This window comes from Gymnoscopelus braueri (genome assembly GCF_963280865.1).
Source record: "Gymnoscopelus braueri genome assembly, chromosome: 9".
NCBI lineage: Eukaryota > Metazoa > Chordata > Actinopteri > Myctophiformes > Myctophidae > Gymnoscopelus > Gymnoscopelus braueri.
In genome coordinates this window covers 55,646,101-55,671,033 of record NC_137610.1, presented here as the reverse complement: position 1 = coordinate 55,671,033, position 24,933 = coordinate 55,646,101, and the positions used below count along the sequence as shown (strand labels likewise).

The following is a 24,933-nucleotide window of genomic DNA, read 5'->3' as shown; positions in this document are numbered from 1 at the left end:
AATTTTAACAACCTTTCTGGACAATATATAGTCTGAGCTTTATCCCAACAATTTTTCAGAGAGAGAGGGTCAATAATAAGAGAGAACCATCAGTTTGAAGTAGAATGCTTCATTCGGATTTTGAAAACTGTGTTTTGGCTTGTGGTTATAAAAGGAGTGATAACACACAGATAGCTACCACCGATGCAAGGCTATCACATTTTTCCTAGCTCTAGGGGTGTATACCTACCCAAACATCACTATGAGAATTATTCCCCCCAGATGGTAATGATGACCCCATTTTTGGGGTCCTGGCTCACGGACTATATTTCTATTTTTGCTCACAAATTCCAGTAGCCCGTGCATTATCTGTCCCTGGTCTCTCTGCTGTTTACAAACATTGAGAGTTAAAATAGTTTAACTAGCCGATCTACATAGACACTTTGTGTAATTGTGGAGATGTAGTTTACATTGGAAAGGTTTCTCTCCAGTGTGGATACGCTGGTGTCTCTCCAGGTCACCTGACCTACTGAAACTCCTATCACATTGTGTAGGGTGGAAAGGTTTCTCTCCAGTGTGGATAAGCTGATGTTTTTTCAGGTCACCTGGGGTATTGAAAATGTTGTTACAATGTTTACAGTGGGAAGGTTTTTTCTCTATTATGGATACGCTGGTGTCTCTCGAGGGAACTTGACACATTGAAACTCTTGTCACAATGTTTACATTGGAAAGGTTTTCTCCAGATATGGACACGCTGATGACGATTCAGGGCACTTGACACACTGAAACATTTGTCACACCGATTACATTGAAAAGGTTTTTCTCCAGTGTGGATACGCTGGTGTATCTTATAATATGAATGGCTGAAACTCTTGTTACACAGTTTACACTGGAACATTTTTTCTACAGTGTGGACACCCCCACTTGTCTCCCCCCAAATATTATTGTCTTTAGCGACTGCAATGTCAGATTCAAACTCAACTTCAGTATGGATACGCTGGTGGTGTCTCTTGAGGGAACTTGTCACATTGAAACTCTTGTCACAATGTTTACATTGGAAAGGTTTTCTCCAGATATGGACACGCTGATGACTCTTCAGGCTACTTGACACACTGAAACATTTGTCACACCGATTACAGTGAAAAGGTTTTTCTCCAGTGTGGATATGCTGATGTATCTTGAGGGAACCTGAGTCAATGAAACTCTTGTCACAATGTTTACAGTGGAAAGGTTTTTCTCCAGTGTGGATACGCTGGTGTCTCTTCAAGTAATCTGACCGTTTGAAACTTTGGTCGCATTGGTCACAGGGGAAAGGTTTTTCTCCAGTGTGGACATACTGGTGTGTCTTGAGAAGACATGATAAGCTGAAACTCTTGTTACACAGTTCACACTGGAAAGGTTTTTCTCCAGCATGGACACGTTGGTGTATCTTGAGACGATATAAACCTCTGAAAATCTTGTTACAGTTACGCAGTTTACACTGGAAAGTTTTTTCTCCAGTGTGGACACCCCCACTTGTCTCCCCCCAATCATCACTGTCTTCAGCGACTTCAGTGTCAGATTCAAGCTTAACTTCAACTTCAGAGCGACGTGAAGTGATGTCTTCAACAACTTCAGCTTTCACTGCTAGTAATGTCAACATTGACCCAACAGGGTCCTCTTGTCTTTGAAGTAGCTCTTCCTGTTCCTCTTTAATCTTTGGAGGCTCTGGTTCCTCCTGAAGCAGACTGGGGCTCCTCTCCTGTTCAGGAGAAACCTCCTCTTTACACACAACCATGTGCAGGATGGCTAGGAGCAGAAAAATAACATAATAGTCAACACTGGATTCCTAAAATGTAAATCTATTTTTCTATCTTCCATGTTCCATGTTCAAAGCTATTATCTACTAAGACTGACCAAATAGTTACTAAATAAGAATCCGTCTGTGTCTGGGGCTAATTTAACAAACCACTGTACCGATCAGCGCCTAAGTTCTTGTGCATGCTGCCAGTAGGCCAAGAAAGTATTTTGTTTACATCTAATAATCTGTAAGAGACTGAAACATGACCATGACTTGCAGCACAATGTACTAAAGTGCAGCCTGTAAGCTTTCTAGTGAAGTGCCATGCACTGAAATCTAGAAATAGTTGAAGAAGAATAGTAGTATGTATATAATAATAGTTGAATGTTGTTAACCACTTAAAGACCAGCTGAAATGGCTTTTTACAACCATATTTTAACCTACATAATGTGATTTAAAGTATGTGATCTAAACGTTACGTTGTACACTGTCACTGCAACAAGGCAGTGCCGAATCAAGTGTTACTGCACTATTTCTCACCTCAAATGTTTTTGGAAACCAAAAATGTACAATGTGGTGCAGTTTTTCTGTTGTATTGCATATGTAATGATGCCTATGCATATTGATTGAGTCATTGATTGATTGAATACTTTATTAGTCAAAAAAGATTTAATAGCACAGATGTACAGTAAAACATTTAGGCCAAAAGGATAACACAAAAAGTCCTGGGACTTATAATATCCGGATATTATAATTGTCACAGATTTTGCAAAGATTATCGTATAGTTAAAATACGTACTGAGGTGTGGGTGGTCTTCAGGTTCCTCCTGTTTAATAGAAATGTCCCTGGCTGAGTCTGGAGAGTTCATCTTCACCTGCAGTCTGGACTCCACACACTGGTCTGAAATGAACAAATTGAATAATGACTTTAATTACTAGATACCCAGCAGTGGTGTCAAAAATAACGATTTGAAGCCAACTTTCCAAAATATGAATCTTGGGTTCAAAGATTGTGGGATTTATATATTAGGGAAGCTATCACTTAATTTAAGATTACACAAGGAAATAAATGTATCAAAAGATGGACTCCTGTAATGCAAACAATGATCTTAAGTAAATAAGGTGAAAGTATCCCATCTGTTCTTAATGTTTCTGCTGCTATGCATCCCATCTTGCTACAATAATTGAGGCCCGGTCCGGCAACCTGTATTTCTGCGTATGGACTACTAGATTAGAGCCAAGCAGTTGTCCAATTCTCTCCCAACTTGCTACAAACATCGCTCATGGCTCTGGCTTGGCAACCATCTTCTTTTAAACCTTCGCGTACATTGCACGATGTACAGTTTATATGAAACACCATTATTATGCAATAATATTCCAGAAGCACCGGAAGTGGTTTGACGTCATTTATGTCACAAATTTGGAGAACAGATCTACAAGCTAAAAACACGTTGCGCCACGACGCGTTGTTGCCTTGAAGATCTCACCTCTTGAAAGCAAGCCCAAATAAGCAACTACACTTCAGTAACAAGCCCAAACAAAAGCAGCCCGCAACTATGAATATCTACAAGCGACGTTACAGGAAAATAAGCCCAATGTCGCTTATAATAAGCAGACCTGGCAACACTGATTGCCGCACACACACAGGATAACACACACACTTTCAAATCAATGGCAGTTTAACTTTAAGGTCTAATATCATGTGCAAACATATGGTGGACATGGAACAATAACATCACAGACAAAACTTCAGGTTTCACCATGCTCTGTTGTTCTCTAAACACACCAGCCATGGGACCACGCAATAAACATCACTGGACTTTCACACAAGCGACGCCACGCGAAAACGCCTGCCTCGAGCAACAGCTGATTATTTAATTGCGTTTCCTTATTTCCTTTACTTGCTAAGATATTGCGCTCCTTACCTTGCTTATTCAGTGTGAGTGAGTGAGTGAGTGAGTGAGTGAGTGAGTGAGTGAGTGAGTGAGTGAGTGAGTGAGTGAGTGAGTGTGTGTGTGTGTGTGTGTGTGTGTGTGTGTGTGTGTGTGTGTGTGTGTGTGTGTGTGTGTGTGTGTGTGTGTGTGTGTGTGTGTGAGTGAGTGAGTGAGTGAGTGAGTGAGTGAGTGTGTGTGTGTGTGTGTGTGATAGCCTTAAGGAGAACTCCTTCTAATCTAGGCTATGGACCAGAGCTAGCCCAGCCAACATGTCCACCTGGGCCCCATGTGGGGCACATGTGGGCTACTTGGGTACCAATTGGGCATGGGCTTGAACTGGGCAATTGTAGTGGGTTCCATATAGGTTCTATATGGGCTAAGTGGGCGCGGGCTTGAACTGGGCAAGTTTGGTGGGTTCTATATGGGTTATGTGTGGGCTAAGTGGGCATGGGTTAGAACTGGTCACCCACGTCTGGGTCCCATAAGGGTTATGTGTGGGCATGGGTTAGAACTGGTCACATATGTCTGGGTCTCATATGGGCTATATGTGGGCATGGGTTAGAACTGGTCACACATGTCTGGGTCTCATATGGGCTATGTATGGGCTAAGTGGGCATGGGTTAGAACTGGTTTCACAAAAGTGGGTTCCACATGGGCTATGTGTGGGCTAAGTGGGCATGGGTTAGAACTGGTCACCCATGTCTGGGTCTCATATGGGCTATGTATGGGCTAAGTGGGCATGGGTTAGAACTGGTATCACAAAAGTGGGTTCCATATGGGCTATGTGTGGGCTAAGTGGGCATGGGTTAGAACTGGCCACCCATGTCTGGGTCTCATATGGGCTATATGTGGGCTAAGTGGGCATGGGTTGGAACTGGTCACCCTTTTCTGTGTCCCATATGGGCTATGTACGGGCTAAGTGGTTATGGGTTAGAACTGGTGTAACAAAGTGGGTTCCATATGGGCTATATATGGGCTAAGTGGGCTTGGGTTAGAACTGGTCACCCTGTACTTGGTCTCATATGGGCTTTGTACGGGCTAAGTGGGCATGGGTTAGAACTGGTCATCCATGTCTGGGTCTCATATGGGCTATATGTGGGCTAAGTGGGCATGGGTTGGAACTGGTCACCCTTTTCTGTGTCCCATAGGGGCTATGTACGTGCTAAGTGGGCACGGGTTAGAACTGGTGTCACAAAAGTGGGTTCCATATGGGCTATATATGGGCTAAGTGGGCTTGGGTTAGAACTGATCACGCTGTACTTGGTCTCATATGGGCTTTGTACGGGCTAAGTGGGCATGGGTTAGAACTGGTCATCCATGTCTGGGTCTCATATGGGCTATATGTGGGTTAAGTGGGCATGGGTTAGAACTGGTCACCCATGTCTGGGTCCCATAAGGGCTATGTATGGGCTAAGTGGGCATGGGTTAGAACTGGTATCACAAAAGTGGGTTCCATATGGGCTATGTGTGGGCTAACTGGGCATGGGTTAGAACTGGTTACCCATGTCTGGGTCTCATATGGGCTATGCATGGGCTAAGTGGGCATGGGTTAGAACTGGTCACCCATGTCTGGGTCTCATATGGGCTATATGTGGGCTAAGTGGGCATGGGTTGGAACTGGTCACCCTTTTCTGTGTCCCATATGGGCTATGTACGTGCTAAGTGGGCACGGGTTAGAAATGGTGTCACAAAAGTGGGTTCCATATGGGCTATATATGGGCTAAGTGGGCTTGGGTTAGAACTGATCACCCTGTACTTGGTCTCATATGGGCTTTGTACGAGCTAAGTGGGCATGGGTTAGAACTGGTCACCCATGTCTGGGTCTCATATGGGTTTCGTACGGGCTAAGTGGGCATGGATTAGAACTGGTCACCCATGTCTGGGTCCCATAAGGGCTATGTATGGGCTAAGTGGGCATGGGTTAGAACTGGTAGCACAAAAGTGTGTTCCATATGGGTTATGTGTGGGCTAAGTGGGCATGGGTTAGAACTGGTCACCCATGTATGGGTCTCATATGGGCTATGCACGGGCTAAGTGGGCATGGGTTAGAACTGGTCATCCATGTCTGGGTCTCATATGGGCTATACGTGGGCTAAATGGGCATGGATTAGAACTGGTCACCCATGTCTGGGTCCCATAAGGGCTAGGTATGGGCTAAGTGGGCATGGGTTAGAACTGGTATCACAAAAGTGGGTTCCATATGGGCTATGTGTGGGCTAAGTGGGCATGGGTTACAACTGGTCACCCATGTATGGGTCTCATATGGGCTATGCACGGGCTAAGTGGGCATGGGTTAGAACTGGTCACCAAATGTCGACTTAGAACGCGCAATAAAGCGTAATATCTCGATAACGATACGTTTTTAGAATCCGCCTTTCGGATATGTTGTAAAGCTCACAGAGGCGCACGCGTAGATGTCTTCGCCTTTCTCGTACGACACTCCCACGCAGAGTCCTCTACTTTCAGGGAGCTACATAGAGTGTTAGACCTTTAGACCATAGTGAATGCAAACTTTAAAAAACAAATTTCTCGTAGGAATGTCGGATTGGGACACCAAGGGCATCCACGCGTGCGCCTTAATGAGCTGTACGACATATCCAAAAGGCGGATTCCAAAAACGCATCGTTATCGAGATATAACGCGCAGAAGATAGCCCCTTGACCCCAGCTAATTAAGGAGAACCGTAAGGCTGTGTATGACGAAAGTTATATGGGCGCGTTCTGGGCAACACACTGACCCAGAATCTGGTGTTTGATTTTGAAAAATGACTTTTCCAAGCCTTTGAGACAGTTATTTATGATTATCTTGGCCCCTAGGGGTTGTGCAGCTTTGAGACTGGCACCGTTGGATTCAGCGTCAAAAAGCAAGTTGGAATATATATATTTTGATTTTTTTTAAAAGCGATTAGAGGGTTAGAACTGGTATCACAAAAGTGGGTTCCATAAGGGCTATATATGGGCTAAGTGGGCATGGGGGTAGGTTTGTGCTAACCTACGCACACACGCACACACACACACACACACACACACACACACACACACACACACACACACACACACACACACACACACAGATTAAGTTTACGTCTCATCTACATAGAGGCTAGAGCTTGCCCACTTCCAACCCATGCCGGTTAGCCCATATGCAGACCATGTGGGAACCACATGGGCTTGCCCACTTCCATCCCACTCCCAGTTAGCCCATATGCAGACCATGCGGGAACCACATGGGCTTGCCCACTTCCATCCCACGCCCAGTTAGCCCATATGCAGATCATGTGGGCCCGGCATGGGCTTGCCCAGTTCAAGCCCATGCCCACTTGGTACCCAAGTAGCCCGCATTAAAACCATATGGGTCCCACGTGGGCGTGCTGGCTGGGAGAAATCTATGCGCTGCACACACACAAGCGCACGCATACACGCAGACAGACACACACACACACACACACACACACACACACACACACACACACACACACACACACACACAGTGGTCCTATATGAAACACTTTATGCTTTTGAAACATTGTCTGCCGCTGTGCAGTTTCAGTTTGTCTGTCTAATAGCATATTAGTTTTTTCTTGTAATGATGCTGTGCAAAACAAGGAGCAGGACATGTTATTAAGCTGAAGTTTTTCTTTGCAAGTGCAATTGTTGTCTCTGCATGGTCTCATAAGAATGAAAACAAACGCCAGCCATGGATCATATATTGGTCTGTTAAGGTCATGGATGAACATCAACCTGGTGTTTGCGCTGTCTTTCTGTCTTTTGTGTGGGGAAAAAAACAGAAAACCCCCCAAAATCCCCCCCCCCCACATGCATAGCCCCCCTAGGTAAGGACTTCCAGTGCGCCTGGCTTTTGCTAAAGTGTAAAATGTTTTAATTAAGTAAAAGTATCTACTTGCAAGTAAAATTCTGGTATCAAAATGTATTTGAGTAAAAGTACAACATGAAAATGTACTTAAAGTAGAAAGTACATCTTGTCCCATTTCACAAGTTTTCAAATGTCTAAAAACCTTTTGAAATAGCAGATCTACAAGCTTGCAGATCGGCTATTTTCAAATAGCCAAAGTTTAAGGCTGAAAGGGGTTTTGTAATAATAATCAAAATCTACAAACTAACCAAAGTTTTCAAATCATTGTAGCTATAGTAAAAGTACAATATTTTCCTTTGAGAGTGGAATAAAAGTACTGAAAATAGGAAATAGTCAGTAAAGTAAAAAATACCTCAAAGTGCGCCAGTACTTGAGTAAATGTACTTAGTTACTTTACACCACTGCCATTTGATGAGATTGGATTCACCTGTGTAACGCAGCTGCAACTAATTAGTCCGTGCACTATATATGGCCCAGTGGTTATCATTTGCGTTCTTTCACTGTTCGAGAATAATGGCAGCCAACATGATGCAGATCGAGAGCGAGAAGGAGAAGGTCACCTTGGAGAGCTTGAGAGAGAGTGTTACCGAGCTCACGAGTGAGCTCAAGATTCACACCCAGTCCGTGGGTAGGTCTATATTTTGTTTTCTATGAGATGAGATGATGCACTTTATTTATGAGAAAACAGTACATGGAAGTAAATTGTTTGGTGTTTATGCTTGTCATTAGCTAGTACAAAGGACCATGGGCTTAATTATTTGTTGGGTTTAAATTCCTCTTCACTCTTCCTGTATTTGACCTAGTATCCTGTGCTTTTTTTCCTTCAAACTAGGGTTTCTGATCTCGGTGAATCTACGCGCGCTGGAGGCGGGCAAGAAGGCAAACAAAGATGCCACCACGAGCCCCGAGCCCGAGAGACCCAGACCCGAGACCCGTGACGTGGCCTGCGCCACGAGCCCCGAGCCCGAGAGACCCAGACCCGAGACCCTTGACGTGGCCTCCGCCACGAGCACCGAGCCCGAGAGACCAAGACCCGAGACCCGTGACGTGGCCTGCGCCACAGACCCGCCCCCGCCCTGGGTCCGGACCCAGGGATCGATCCTTAAGTCCGAGAGGGACTATCGAATGAGGAACAGGCTGTGTCTGTGCTGTATGTCACCGGATCACTATGTCGGTGACCAGGACGCATGGGGTCGTGACGTGTGTCCGTGGCTGTAGTTTTAATTGTCTGTTCTGTTTATTCCGAGGTCTTAATTTGTTTGTGTGATTTATAATTCCGGAATTTGATGTGTACTTTGTGTGTGTGTTTTTTGTACACGTTACAGACAGTAAAACTTTGTTGAGAAAACCTTGCTTCCATCTCTTTACATTATTGTGACTGCAAAATACCTACGTGATTGTTAGAAAATGTACTCTTAATGTTTTACTCAAGTATAAGTATCTTACAAAGTAAAAGTCCGAAATTAATTTACTTGAGTAAAGTACAAAAGTATATCTGTATTTAAAAGTGATAGAGTACTAAATACTTTCTAATAAATGTTTGAAAATGGCAGATCTACAAGCTCACAATGCCTTGTTCACACTTGTAGATCGGCTATTTTCAAATAGCCTATAATGTTTTATAATATAATGTATTTATATCTGCAAGTTGGTAACGTTTTCAAATAATTGTGGAGTAAAAGTACTATTATTTATTTAGTTTATTCGGTCAGGCACTTTTAAGTCAGCTAGTCTCCATAGAAAAGGGTCCTTGTCCAGCAGTGTTGCCAGTTTGGGCTATTTTAAAACTCATTGGGCTGGAATAAATAGCCTTGGACGGGCACATCAAATTTGGGCTTGTTAAGTTAAAAACATGCCCAAATGTAATAATTAAATTTTAAAATTAAAAATTAACATATTTGGCGGGTTATTATTTTCCTCGATCATATCACCAGACTACGCATATTTAAAGAAATAACTGAATTAAGGAGGGCTGTTTATTGAATTGGGCTGGTTTTAAGTTGTGCTTGAGGTGGAAACTCTCCATCAGATCTGGCAACCCTGGCAGCCATTTCATCGGAGCGGAGCAGAGAGATAATAAGTAAGAGAAACAAAAGTACAACAGAACAGAAAAGTAAGTTAAAATGAATAACTTGGTTCATCTAAAGGGCATTAAATGTCTGGTGTTTTTTTAATGAATTAAGAGGGGTCATGTCCAGTTTTTAATGTATATTGACCAGCACTAAGGCACTAGCCAGTATACATATATATAATATATGTATGCAGGCTAGGCTAATGCTAGCTAAGTTATGCTATTTATTTGGCGCGAGTCGCAGATCTATAAGCCCACAAAGCTATCCTCAATTGGCATTAAATAAATATATGGCATTAAATAAATGTCGTGTTTTGTAATGCCATTAAGACCATTGCCATGTCCCAAGAGTTTTTTAATATATGCCTGCGTTGTGCTAATGGTGGCTAAGCTAATGCTTTTTGCCGCGTAGTGAGTAACTGATCTACAAGCCCACAAGGCTAGCATCTGGAATAGCAAAGAGGTTTGTAGATTTGCATTTTTTTTTGCGCGCGATACCACGGAGCATAAATCCGGCCTGTTGTATGCGTGAAAAACAAGTGGGTTTTTCCATGTTTCAAGCAAAGCAGCTTTAAAGCATGTCATAAAGTTTTCTTGATATCAACCGCATAGCATTAGCCTAGCATTAGCACATAGCATATAACACAGCTAGCTTTAGCACATAGCATTCGCCTAGCTGAAACCTGCTAACGTGCACGTCCTGTGTTTACATATTAAAACACATCAAATCCACCCGCCGTTATCGGCTTTTTATCTGGTTTAATAACGATCACGGTAAATTTCGGTACCATCCTTGTTTTTTTTTCTCTTCCCATGACGTTTTTTCCTGGTTTTGGCTAAAAATCTAATAAATGTGAATGTGAAAGGACTCATGAACACATACGATTTGATTGAAATAAAGTGATGATGGGGACAAGAAGCGTTATCCCGTGCCAGGACTTTATTTATTAATATAGAAATCTGTGTTTTGAGGACAATTCTAGTGTTACACGAAAAAATGTGACCTGTAGAATTGGGTGACCATGTGAAACTCCTGTGACGAAACCATGCACAGTTGACGTGCTATAAAGAATATAAAGGCTCAGCCTTTGCATTCTGCACGTGGTGCTGTTGAATTGAAGAGATCAGTTTAAAACCTAATTTAAATTGTACTGTTTTATTTGATTAGTTTATTATTTATTTTCATAATTATTATTTAATCAGGGAAAAAAAATTGGGCAACAGTTGTGTAATGTTTTATCTAAAATTCAATTTAAAAGAACAGTTTTTATATAGTGTGTGTGTGTGTGTGTGTGTGTGTGTGTGTGTATATATATATATATATATATATATATATATATACACACACACACTGTCTAATTAATTCAATTGGGGTATAGATGATCACCTGCATAATTGTATTTTCTGCTCTGCCTATGACCTGTATGTACATTAACTGTGATATAATACAGTACCTGTATATTAACTCTTACCCTGCCAGAGTTTTTTCAGAACAGTCTGTAGCCTCTGCCAGGGTTTTGACCGATTTTGGTACCTTTTCGCATAGCCACAAAATATTTTTCTCAAGTATGATTGATCCCCAGAAAATTTCTAATCACAGATGAGATTCAGGTGTGGTTTCACAAATGTCAACGAGGTCAATTTGACCTTGTTGTCATGTGTTGTTTGATGTTTGAAAATAGCTCAAAACCAGTGGTTTCAAACCAAAAAACATTGTGAATTGTTTGTCCGTTTCAATTTTAACATTGAAGTGGATGGAGCAGCAAATCTTTGGAAATTGTTATGTCCTTATTCATTTGGAATATCGAAAAGGTGTCAATACTAAATAATTAGAGAATGTTTTTAGAATTTTTTTTTTTTTGAAACATTTTTTTTTTTTTTTTTTTTTTTAAGACGTTTTTATACGTCTTTGGCAGGCAATAGCTAATTTCTCAAAGACGTTTATAAACGTCTTTGGCAGTTATAGAGTTAAACCAAATGGACCTTAAATGGCCATTTACTGTGAAGTTATAGATTTGCTCATTCAAAATCAAGCTAAAATGTGTTGTGTGTGTATATTTGTGTGTGTGGGTTGAGCACAGACACCTGAGAACGCGAGGAGAGTGTGAGGAGTGGAGAGAGTGAGGAGAGAGTGAAGAGAGCGTAAGTAAAAAGTGAAGAGATGGTTAAAGAGCTGGTGCCATGTTTTTGCACTTTTCTGTTTTTCATGTGTCTATGAGGTTGATAGAATACTTTCATAATATTTGGAATGTATCAATGTCACTTCAGTTTCACCACTTAGCCCCTCTAAACTTTGTGAAACGGGTCTGAGATGCACTGTACTTGGTGCAATCTTTTTCAGCCTACAGTACAACAATTCTCTTCAAAGATAGCAGATGTACAAGCTCACAACACGTCACGTTGTGACGTGTTGTGAGCTTGTAGATCGGCTATTTTTGGTGAATGTATCCCTCCAGAATAGGGATGCTGGAATTTAAGTGGTTAAATGCCAAGTATAAAAAGTTATTTTCAATCTGTCCGAATGGAAACAGATATTTTCTCAAGTTTTCCTCCTCCTGACATTGTATCTTAGAGGGAAAGATTGACATATTTGACATACATGTAAGGTGCTGCCAAAAACTATATCCACTTCTCTTTGTGTACACTTTACAGACCTGTAACACAAACATGTAACACGTGTGCATGCGTGAGTGTGTGCGATGACCTCAAAGCTGATTATTTTGAACCACACACACACACACACACACACACACACACACACACACACACACACACACACACACACACACACACACACACACACACACCTCTCACTCAGTTATATTGTCTAACAGCTGAACATCTTAAACTAGCCAGTAAGAAACTGTGTCCTTTGGTTGCTATGTGTTTTACTGGAAGTTATAGATTTGCTCATTCAAAATCAAGCTAAAATATGTTGTGTGTGTGTGTGTGTGTGTGTGTGTGTGTGTAGGTTGCACAGAGCACACCCTGCGGTTCCGCTGCATTCAAGGAGAAAAACGTAAGTAAAAAGTCAAGAGAAATGTTAAAGTGTGTTCTTTGTGTACTGTATTGTTAAGATTCAAAGTTTGTGGATAAAAGTAAGAAAATGTGTGCGTGCATCTGTAAGTGGGGAGATGATAGTGGACAGAGTAAAACCTATACTCTAAATAGTCATTATCAGTCTCATTGGACTAACTTCAAGCTTTTAACTTCATGTGACCTGTACCCAATGTTCATGTGACCTGTAGAAATGTGATACTGTTGCAGGAAATGACGCTGATTCTAAAATCTCTCCCCAATAGATTTCCAGTGACACTGCTGTGACAGTCGCCAGTGAGACCGAGGCCTTCCCATTCCACTGAGAAGGTGAGTCTAAACCGTGAACGCATCGCTGTCATTCTGATTTCTTTGGCTATTCAGAAAAGGCCGATCTACAAGCTCATAGCACGGCACTGACAAGAGTAAAAACTATACTCTAAATAGTCATTATCAGTCTCATTGGACTAACTTCAAGCTTTTAACTTCATGTGACCTGTACCCAATGTTCATGTGACCTGTAGAAATGTGATACTGTTGCAGGAAATGACGCTGATTCTAAAATCTCTCCCCAATAGATTTCCAGTGACACTGCTGTGACAGTCGCCAGTGAGAACCGAGGCCTTCCCATTCCACTGAGAAGGTGAGTCTAAACCGTGAACGCATCGCTGTCATTCTGATTTCTTTGGCTATTCAGAAAAGGCCGATCTACAAGCTCATAGCACGGCACTGACAAGAGTAAAAACTATACTCTAAATAGTCATTATCAGTCTCATTGGACTAACTTCAAGCTTTTAACTTCATGTGACCTGTACCCAATGTTCATGTGACCTGTAGAAATGTGATACTGTTGCAGGAAATGACGCTGATTCTAAAATCTCTCCCCAATAGATTTCCAGTGACACTGCTGTGACAGTCGCCAGTGAGAACCGAGGCCTTCCCATTCCACTGAGAAGGTGAGTCTAAACCGTGAACGCATCGCTGTCATTCTGATTTCTTTGGCTATTCAGAAAAGGCCGATCTACAAGCTCATAGCACGGCACTGACAAGAGTAAAAACTATACTCTAAATAGTCATTATCACTCTCATTGGACTAACTTCAAGCTTTTAACTTCATGTGACCTGTACCCAATGTTCATGTGACCTGTAGAAATGTGATACTGTTGCAGGAAATGACGCTGATTCTAAAATCTCTCCCCAATAGATTTCCAGTGACACTGCTGTGACAGTCGCCAGTGAGAACCGAGGCCTTCCCATTCCACTGAGAAGGTGAGTCTAAACCGTGAACGCATCGCTGTCATTCTGATTTCTTTGGCTATTCAGAAAAGGCCGATCTACAAGCTCATAGCACGGCACTGACAAGAGTAAAAACTATACTCTAAATAGTCATTATCACTCTCATTGGACTAACTTCAAGCTTTTAACTTCATGTGACCTGTACCCAATGTTCATGTGACCTGTAGAAATGTGATACTGTTGCAGGAAATGACGCTGATTCTAAAATCTCTCCCCAATAGATTTCCAGTGACACTGCTGTGACAGTCGCCAGTGAGAACCGAGGCCTTCCCATTCCACTGAGAAGGTGAGTCTAAACCGTGAACGCATCGCTGTCATTCTGATTTCTTTGGCTATTCAGAAAAGGCCGATCTACAAGCTCATAGCACGGCACTGACAAGAGTAAAAACTATACTCTAAATAGTCATTATCACTCTCATTGGACTAACTTCTAACTTTTAACTTCATCGCATTGCTTTATAGGCAAACGTTCAATGTGTTGAGGTTGTAGATCTGCTGTTTTTGATTAAGTATAAAAATAAGGCTTTAGTGGTTAAACGGCTGCCCTGGAAACCCCTGTCCAATTGTCATTGGACATAAACAAGTAGTATGTAGTGCAAGTGTGAACATTTCTCTAAGGTGTCAAATCTTTATCTGTTACAGATCCAAACAGACCCTTAAAATAATAATGGATGCATACTGTGGTAGCTTTTGGACCAAACGACGACGAATTCATGCCAAAGTTGCAGAGCACTTGCAGGCATTGGAACCCTTCCAAAATGACGTTGCTTCTAATGAGGACGTAGTTGCATTTGAAACGGACAGACAGAGTTTCGAGAATCCTAATGAACAGTTGGCGTCTCATATGGTCGATACAACGGACAGTCAGGGATTTAGAAATCTTAATGAAGAGTTGGACTGTGAGGTAGAAAGAGACCAAGAATCAGTTTCTGAGGAAAGGCGCCAAATATCAGATTACGAGGAAATCGACTCCGAGGAAATAGACCAAGCATCTGATACCGAGATGGTTTACGATGACCGCAGTGAAGCAATACATTATCAGACTAATTCAGACATTGTTGAAGGATCTGATCCATGTAGTGAGGCTAAATGGAAATTAGCTGATTGGGCGGTAAAACGCAATATTTCACAATGTGCCTTGTCAGATCTATTAACTATTTTAAGGCAGTGTGGCCTGGACTTACCCAAAGATCCAAGAACCCTTCTGTCAACCTTAAAAAACTGTAAGGTCAAAGAAATGGGAGATGGAAGCTACTACTATTTTGGTGTCTCAAATGCAATTATTTCCGAGCTGTCTCGTGAATCACCTCCTGTAGTAGACACTCTAACCCTCCGTGTTAACATTGATGGCTTAGCCCTCTCCAAAAGCTCTAGAAATGAGTTATGGCCTATTCTGGCCAAGATCAAAGAAATTCCGAGATCCAATGTATTTATCATTGGTCTGTATGCAGGCCCTTCAAAGCCTCCTTCTGTTGGTGAATACTTGAAGGATTTTATTCAGGACCTGAAACTAGTAACTTGCGAGGGTTTAGATTACAATGGAAAACATTATAATGTAGCTCTTCCGGATGCCTTCATCTGTGATGCACCTGCCCGTGCCTTCTTGAAATGTATCAAAGGTCATACAGGTTACAGTGCCTGTGAGCGCTGTGTAGAGCACGGGATTTACCTAAATGGTAAGGTTGTTTTTCCTGATTTGACAGCACCACTTAGAACAGATTCAACATTTGAACGTAGGTGTGATGAAGGACATCATCATCAGGTCTCACCTCTACAAGAGCTTGGCATAGGGATGGTTTCGAGCTTTGTACTTGATTACATGCATTTAGTTTGCTTAGGAAATGTTAGGAGAGTCATAGGTCTGTGGATCCGTGGCCCTTTAAAGTGTCGGCTTTCATCATCCACCATCACAACTATCTCTAACCACTTGCAATCAATCAGAGAATATATCCCGCGTAATTTTTCACGAAAGCCACGGTCACTCAGTGAATTCAAACAATGGAAGGCCACTGAATTTAGGCAGTTTTTATTGTACACAGGCCCTGTGGTTCTAAAAGGACGGCTACCTACACGGTGGTACAAAAACTTTATGCTTTTGTCTATATCAATGAGAATTCTTCTCAGTCCAGCTCTGTGTTCTGAATACTGTGACTATGCAGACAAACTATTGAAATGTTATGTGAATAACTTTGCTAAGATATATGGACCAGAGCAGGTAGTGTATAACACCCATACTCTTATACATCTGGCTGATGATGCAAGAAGGTTTGGGGCCTTAGACAATGTTTCATGTTTCCCTTTTGAAAATCATCTCGGGACATTAAAGAAGTTAGTAAGAAGGCCACAAGGCCCTGTTCAACAACTCGTAAGGCGTGTAGGTGAAAAACAAAGGCCTATCTCTGTTGAAGGAAAGGAAAGGAGGAATGGACCACAACAACCACATTTATGTGGTCCAACTCTCCCACATTTACATGCTCGTATGCAGTACAAGAAGTACATGCAAGAGGGACAAATGATTTCCTGCTCTAATGGCAGCAACTGTTATGCTGTTGGGGGAAGAGTTGCTGTAGTGAGGAACATTGTGGAGTTGTTATCAGGAGGAGCTATGCAGGCTGTGTGTCAGTTTTACGAGAGACAAAGGTGTTTCTACAATTATCCTGTTGATTCATCTCGTGTGGGGATCAAAACAGTGACACAACTCTCTGAAGAGCTGCATGGTGTGGATGTGACTGACTTGACAGAAAAACTCATACTGCTTCCTCTGGAAGAGGGGAATGTGGCTTTCATTCAGTTACATGACCAGTGATCTATGAACTTTGCAGCATGTACGTGTTTTCCATTGTGGAGTTCCCGGACGAGGTTTCCACCGATGGGAAACTTCTGATGGACATTATTCCATGTTGTTGGTTCACAAATGATGACCAGTTGGACTGCTATTGGCCAGTGGGGCTCAATGTCAGCAAGGCAGTGAAGCAGCGACTCCAGCCAGATCCGTCATCATGGGCGACATGCCGAGTGCGTGTCATCGGATTTGCAGGTAAGAAAATATCATGTTTTTGGGGGGGAGGAAAAGTCTGAAGATGTGTGCAATATATATTGCTTTAACTTTGAAAAATTGCTTTAATTTCCCCTTCCCCTGTTTTTGTGTTCTTCCTGAAGAGTCATACGCAGTGGCTCGTGAGAAGCTCCAGCTGGGAGAGACGTCATCGGACATAGCGACTGATGGTGATAATGTATCCCAAAGGCGACAGAGGAGGTAACTAAAAATAGCTGTTGTTAGGCAATTGTTCTAAAATGTTTTCTTGTCAAGGTGTGTATTTGGCCACGGAACCCCATCTGAAAAGATTTTGTGCCAAGGACCCTATACAAGATTTGTGGTGTTATGTCAAGGTTTTTCTTTTTTTAAATAGCTGATGAATATAGGGCCCTCCCGGACCCCACTTTGAGAACCCCTGCATTAGACCACGCACCACCATAAACCCTGAGAGTTACAGCTACAGGGTCCATTTGGTTCCTAACTAGCCTTCATGTATCTGGGGATTTATCTGAGGACCCCCTCAAGCAGGGGTCTTCAACGTTTTCAGGCCAAGGACCCCCTGGCTGAGAGAGAGATGAAGCAGGGACCCCCTCTATATTGTATAGAATTGTGTTTCAGATAAACTTTTGCTGCTCTTTTTTCCCTCTACACACCTACTGTATAACTCTTTCCCAAAAATAGCCGATCTACAAGCTCACCACGCCTTGCATTGCGACATGTTGTGAGCATGTAGATCAGCAATTTTCAAATGGTTGATGTATGCATGGTTAAACTGATTTGTCCCTCTTGCTGTACTTTTTTAATACATTTTGCTAGGAATGCTCTGGAACCACCTCAAGGACCCATGGGGGTCCCCGGACTCCATTTTGAGAACTACTGCTTAAAGTTACTTTTTTATGTTTGCTAAAATGTATGTTTTTAACTGAATGTAGGCTAACGCAAAAACAGAGGGAGGCGCTCACGAGTGAGGAGGAATCGGAAGCTTTATTCGATGATGACGAAACACCACCTACACCTCCCCGTGCACTGTCCAAGAAAGTGAGCTACCCGCCCCGCCCCAAAAGACAAAGGAGCCGCAGTCTGAGTCCGATCAGCAGCCCCGATGTATCTCCCTCTTCTCTGACAAGTATGTAAAGTATGGAATTAGATTTTATTATTTTTTATAAAATATACAGAGAATTTAACATCTTGAAATGTTACATTATGTTTAGGAACCCCAAGTCCCAGAAGAACCCCCAGTCCCGTTGGAATCCCGAGTGTGGACACCCCAGTTGGAAGACCAAGAGCAAGCCGCCCAACTGCAAACCTGATCAACCGCCCCACTGAACCCACAAACGTGAGCACCCCAATAAACTCCCATTACACCTAAGGCAGGCAGCCTCTGTGAATAGCTTTAAAGCACACAGACATGCAAAAGTGTCACTTTTCAGCTACAGTCACCTTTTTGAACCCAAATAGGGCAATTGTGTGACACCTGACCCGAAAGAAAACAACATGTTGTCACCTTTTTCACCTCAGGGCTGTTTGCATGCCTAAGCACAGCTGAAGACCTATTTCTTCACTCTGGCTTTTGGTTGATTTTTAAATGTTGTTTTATGCTTTTGCTTTTCTTTTTTTGCTTTATCGTTATATTAGTTTTACTTTACTGTAATTGTAAGCACCTTGAGCTGCATGTCATGTCATGAAAGGTGCTTTACAAATAAAGTGTATTATTATTAACTGTGACACAGAGCCGCCCCACTGGGACCCAGATGAGCCACCGCACTGGAACCCCTATGAGTCAACCCACAGCTAGAACCCCAATGAGCCACCCCACTGGAACCCTGAGTCAACCCACAGCTGGAACCCCTAGTCAACCCACAGCCGGAACCCCAATAAGACGACCCACAGCTAGCACCCCAATGAGCCACCCCACTGGAACCCTGAGTCAACCCACAGCTGGAACCCGTAGTCAACCCACAGCCGGAACCCCAATGAGCAGCCCGAGTCCAGCACCACGAGCACCAGGCATGGGAGAACACATGTTCACCCAGCTCGTGAGACTCCTAGAGGAAGTAAAGAGCACTCAGAAGGTCCATGGGCAGATGCTGAACATGCTGCTGAAGGAGAAACAATCTCTGCCAGCGCTCGAGCTGCCTGAAGGAGCTGTGTTCCCGCTGGACACGGTGGCAGATCTCGAGTCCATGAACTTAAAGCTGGGTGACCCTGACTTTAAGTCTGCAGTTGTAAGTTCAAATCTCTTATTCACTTCAAAATGTACTTGTATTTTCTAAATCGCTTATTCACTTCAAAATGGGCTTGTATTTTCTAATCACATTGGTAGTCTGTTAACCTGCCCTTTGAGTGCATGCACACAACGGGCATTGACATCTTAGCTGTTCACTTAATACAGAATTTCCTTCCTGTGACTTTTATCATACTCAGGTTGCCGTGGTTGCAGACATTGGGGGGACTTCCCTGGACCGTTGTGTCAGGAGGATGATGGGGTTCCTCCTGACCAATACGCTGGCACTCGAGTATAACCTTTTCGGACGCAGTGGCAAGAAGGAGTTCCGAGGACTGGCACTGATTGAAATGTTACATTATGTTTAGGAACCCCAAGTCCCAGAGGTTCTATATGGTAAATTAGATTTTGTGTTATTGCCATAACATATGATGGTGCCACCTGAACTTTGTTGTTCTACATGAAAACTGAATTGCCACCATAGCTCAAGACATTTAACATTATTGTTCCGTTTTCTTTTTCTGTTCAGCAAAGAATCCTCAATAATGCATCAGAACATCTTAGCCACCTTAGCTGTCAGGTTCTATACATAATCCTGCATTTTTCCTGTAGCACTTGGCCGTGTGAATAGCTTGAACTGTTCTCAGATTTGACTCGGTTGTTTTTAAAAAGCATACACATTTCTCAGCGATATAAAACTTTTGAAAAGTCTGTCTTATAAGGTTTCATAATGTAAAAATCAAGCCAGCATTACTAAGTTGGCTTCTTGTCATTTAATTTTAGGGGCAATAAAGAAGAACGCCGTCACACAGCATATAAACCAGAAGGATGCAGAGATGGCCGTGTCCAAATGGTTCACCGGAGCTCGAGACCGTGGTGGAAACCGGACCCTACGAGCTAGGAGATCCCTCGAAAACACAGTGAACACCCAGGAAAATCAGGAACAGGCCCAATAGGCCACACACACACACACACACACACACACACACACACACACACACACACACACACACACACACACACACACACAGTTTGTGGTGTGTTTATCATTCAGGATTTGTTGGCTGAAATGGCCCTCTGCTGGAATAATTAACTACCTCATGAGAAGAACCCTCCTTTTGTTGAAGTTGAGTTAAGAGATATGGGTTCCTCATTAGTTTGTGTCCAGAACATTTAAGTTGTTACTTTAGAGTTTGCACTGTTATTTGTCATTTTTACATCATTACAAATGATTGTTTACAAGAGTTCTATCTTAATGATAATTTACGAGCGTTAAAGGGATTGTTTACGAGAGTTGAAGATATATTGGCCCAATAATACTGTCTACACTTTATTTTAATTTTTTTTTTTCACAATTTCTGAAAGCTTTTGCACTTTATTTTCATTTATACATTTTATATTTTACAATTATCAAAGCATTTTGTATTTGTTTTTCTAATATTTGTATTTGGTTTATTAAAAACCAGGAGGCCGAAAGTTAAAATAATAAACATTGTCAAAAGATATATTGTCTGATATTGTTTTTTCACCCTGGTAAAACTTAGCAGTAGTTAAACATGGTTCTTGTCAATATACTGTTTAATTGTCCTATTTAAATCCCTTCAGGACCAACTTGAAACCCATGTTGGCAAAGGGCCCGGATGTTACCCACTTGGGCTGCTAGAAGTGGGATCTACATGGGTCTCAAACGTGCCCAGTTGGACTCCACCTAAGGCCCATTCAGATCCCACTTCAAGCCCATATGGGCAAACACAGGTGAGGCCTAGATGGGTGTGACATACAATTGGCCATTTGGACCCCACCTAAGACCCAGTCAGGACCCACTTAAGCCCATATGGGCTAACACAGGTGAGGCCCACATGGGTCCGACATCAAATTGCCCATTTGGACCCCACCTAAGACCCAGTCAGAAACCCACTTTTGCCCAGCTGGAACCCACTTAAGGCCCATTCAGGTCCCAGTTCAAGCCCATATAGGCAAACACAGGTGGCGCCCACATGGTTCCGAAATCAAATTGCCCATTTGGACCCCACCTAAGACCCAGTCAGAAACCCACTTTTGCCCAGCTGGAACCCACTTAAGGCCCATTCAGGTCCCAGTTCAAGCCCATATAGGCAAAAACAGGTGGCGCCCACATGGTTCCGAAATCAAATTGCCCATTTGGACCCCACCTAAGACCCAGTCAGAAACCCACTTTTGCCCAGCTGGAACCCACTTAAGGCCCATTCAGGTCCCAGTTCAAGCCCATATAGGCAAACACAGGTGGCGCCCACATGGTTCCGAAATCAAATTGCCCATTTGGACCCCACCTATGACCCAGTCAGAAACCCACTTTTGCCCAGCTGGAACCCACTTAAGGCCCATTCAGGTCCCAGTTCAAGCCCATATAGGCAAACACAGGTGGCGCCCACATGGTTCCGACATAAAATTGCCCATTTGGAACCCACCTAAGACCCAGTTAGAAACCCACTTAAGCCCATATGGGCTACCACAAGTGGGTGCTTGGTGGAACCCATGTGCAAAACCAGATGTAACCCATGCCCATCTGCCCAGTTAAAACCCACCTGGGGCCCAGATGGACATGTTGGCTGGGAGAGGTTAGCCTCCTCTACTTTTAGCATTTAGCTCCCCTTCTGTAAGTATGTGAATAAATGCATATGTTAAATGTAGGTTTTAATGAGTTGTCGGTTAACAACATGGTGTAAAATGATCATGAGGTTCCACAACACATTCCAACAACAACAACAACAACAACAACAACACATCTGCTCTGGCAAAGCCTTGGATGAAGACGGTCATATATATAGCTCTTGCTTGCTAGGACTAGCGTTAGCAGCTATGCTAACACTAGCGTTAGCAGCTATGCTAACACTAGCGTTAGCAGCTATGCTAACTCTAGTCCAGAAACATGACTGTCAGCTTAACGAGCGTCATGTGAACCATGGCTATGCTAACACACTCTCCTAAGACCTATTGTTATCTTATCTTATTGTGTGAGCTACAATATAAACGTTGTTATTAAGTGACACAAGAGGAATCTGACCTGAAATAAGGAGAACGTTCAACTATGAACGCAGCTGCTGCCGTGGGAGACTGCCAGTGTTGCCACATCTTGTCAGGTTTTGTGAGAGAAATAAGCAACCAGGTCTGGGGAAACAAAACCAAAAGAAGCGACTATGAGCACACAAGGCGTCGCGATGCGTTGTGAGCTTGTAGATCTGCTATTTTCAAAACATCTTGAAATAAAATGTCAATACTTGGAAGATTATTTTTTGAAACATTCTAACAACACAAATCTGGTGTATATCCGTCTGTCTCTTATATGTCATCATGATTTGTGTGCATCATTGCATGGGGATCTCATCTTAAACAAGCTCAGTGCTTAATAAGTCTTTCAGTTTAGTAGACCTTGTAATGTTAATTTGTACTTCCATGTACTGTTGTTCTCATGTCTTACTAAATAAAGTACATCAATCAATCAATGGTAGGCCTATGGGCATAAAACAGATGGGGGTATCCCAGTTAGGGACAAATACATATTAATTTGGGGGTCCATGACATAAAAGTATTTGAAAACTATTCGTTAAAATATTTTTTACATTTTTAAACAAGTCCGAATAAGCAACTACACTTTAGAAACAAGCCCAAAAAAACGCAACTCGCAACTTCACAGAAGAATAAGCCCAAAGTCGCTTATAATAAGCGGACATGGCAACACTGAGTGCTATCCATTGTCTGGCCTAACACCCTGCAGGGGTTTTCTAAACTTTTTCAGCTCGAGACCTGGAAGAGAAATTACATTTAGTGTCTCCCCGCCGGGGCCACAAACAACAATACACAAGAACAAAGCTCTATTTGCTCTATATTCAGTGGTGTAAAGTAACTAAGTAGGCTACATGTACACAATTTTGAGGTATTTTTACTTTACTGGAGTATTTCCAGTTTTCAGTAGCTTTACTTCTACTCCATTACATCTCAGGCAAATATATTGTACTTTTACTCCACTACAATTATTTGAAAACTTTAGTTACTAGTTACTTTCATTGTAGATTTTGATCATTTCAAAAAACATAGGCCTACGTTAACCACTTCAACCCTATACGTTTCGGCCATTTGAAAATAGCAGATACAAGCTCACAATGCGTTGATTGATTGATTGATTGACTGATGTACTTTATTTAGTAAGACATGAGAATAACAGTACATGGAAGTACAAATTCACAATACAAGGTTTACTAAACTGGAAGACTCATTAAGCCCTGAGCTTGTTTAAGATGAGATCCCCATACACACAAATCATGATCACGTTGCGATGCCACATGTTGTGAGCACGCTATTTTCAAAAGATTGTCATACAATTTATAAATTTGAAAATGTGAAAAAACGTGAAAAGGGACATTCTGCATAATGAGTAGGCTACTTTCTACTTTTGGTACTTTAAGTACATTTTGATACCAATACCTTTGTACTTTTACTCAAGTAATTTTTGAATTACAGACTTTTACTTGTAACCGAGTATTTCTACCTTGCAGTACTGATACTTTTACTTAAGTAAAACATGTGAGTACTTCTTCCATCACTGCTATTATTGTACATTTTAAGATGAGAATACAAGCCTGTCTGATATGTATTTGCCAATACAGAGAGCACAGAGCAGCAAAGAAGGCATTTATTGTCATAAACCAACATTGTGTTGTTTCTGTTTAACCACCAGGTGTCACCATCGCATTGAAGACCTAGCAAAATGTAGTTCCCTGGCTGTCCTTAACACACACACACACACACACACACACACACACACATTCTTCAATTCCTATTATGTATATATGTGGAACGTTGTGAGCTTGTAGATCGGCTATTTGAACTATTTTTTCAAAAGATATCGCCCTCAACATAGAGACCTGTCTGTCTCTCCTCAAAAGATCTACAGAGGGTAATACATGCATTAATTAATTTATTCATTACATTACATTACATTACAGTCATTTAGCAGACGCTTTTATCCAAAGTGACTTACAATAAGTTCAATTATATTTTTGGGATGACGTTATTTCTGCTTCTATCATTCTCTCAGAGTCAAGGGATCATTCATAGGTTGGGGAAGAGCGCCCTCTACGTAATATCAAAAAATAATGATTTAAATGACGTAGATCTGCTTCAATGGCAGGGAATGTGTTGATTGATTAATTGATTGAATATTGAAGGAGCCATTCTGACTTTGTGCCTTTAAGCCTGGTGTGGGCGGGTTCACCTTGAGGGGGTTGACGTGGCAACCAGCAGGTTCATATAGGCACAGGTGCAACAAGCCACTTAATGATGGCATGGTTTGGGTACACAGGAGATCACACGGTTTTTACCGTTTTACATGCATTAACAAAACTTGCTGAAATTCTTTGTTTGAATGAATAAATGGGAACCTCACCCAACAGCAGTATTTGGTTTGGACATTCTTTTGATTGAAAACGCGTCAAAAACGGATATTCCTGTACCCAGCCGAGTGGCGAAAAGTTTGTTTGAATCGCCACTACAAATACTTTATTTAGAAGTGTGCAGAAAAAAAGCACATGAAAGTATAGTTTGAATACAAGGTCAACTAAATAGGATTGAAAAACCCATGAAAGCCTAATGGCTTGTTTCAAATGGGGTCCTCATGTACTCAAATCATAGTGTTAAATGACAGACAGATATACACTACTATGTGTA

The 24,933-nt window shown here is 42.1% G+C and overlaps 1 protein-coding gene across 2 annotated transcripts; it reads right to left on the bottom strand.

Annotated features, from left to right (window-relative positions):
* Window positions 1-613: 613 nt before the first annotated feature.
* On the bottom strand, window positions 614-22,329 carry LOC308091704 (uncharacterized protein; the record flags this gene model as incomplete). 2 transcript variants are annotated; one of them, XM_080437382.1, is made up of 3 exons in its annotated part: window positions 22,274-22,329; window positions 2,559-2,660; window positions 614-1,767 (listed from the first exon to the last, which is right to left on the bottom strand). In XM_080437382.1, exons 2-3 carry the CDS (start codon window positions 2,626-2,628, stop codon window positions 614-616), a joined length of 1,224 nt encoding a protein of 407 aa, XP_080293508.1. In that variant the 5' UTR covers window positions 2,629-2,660; window positions 22,274-22,329. The 2 variants fall into 2 exon arrangements, with proteins under 2 accessions (XP_080293508.1, XP_080293509.1); XM_080437383.1 differs by lacking the exon at window positions 22,274-22,329 and having other exon boundaries at window positions 2,559-2,693.
* Between the last annotated feature and the right edge of the window lie 2,604 nt (window positions 22,330-24,933).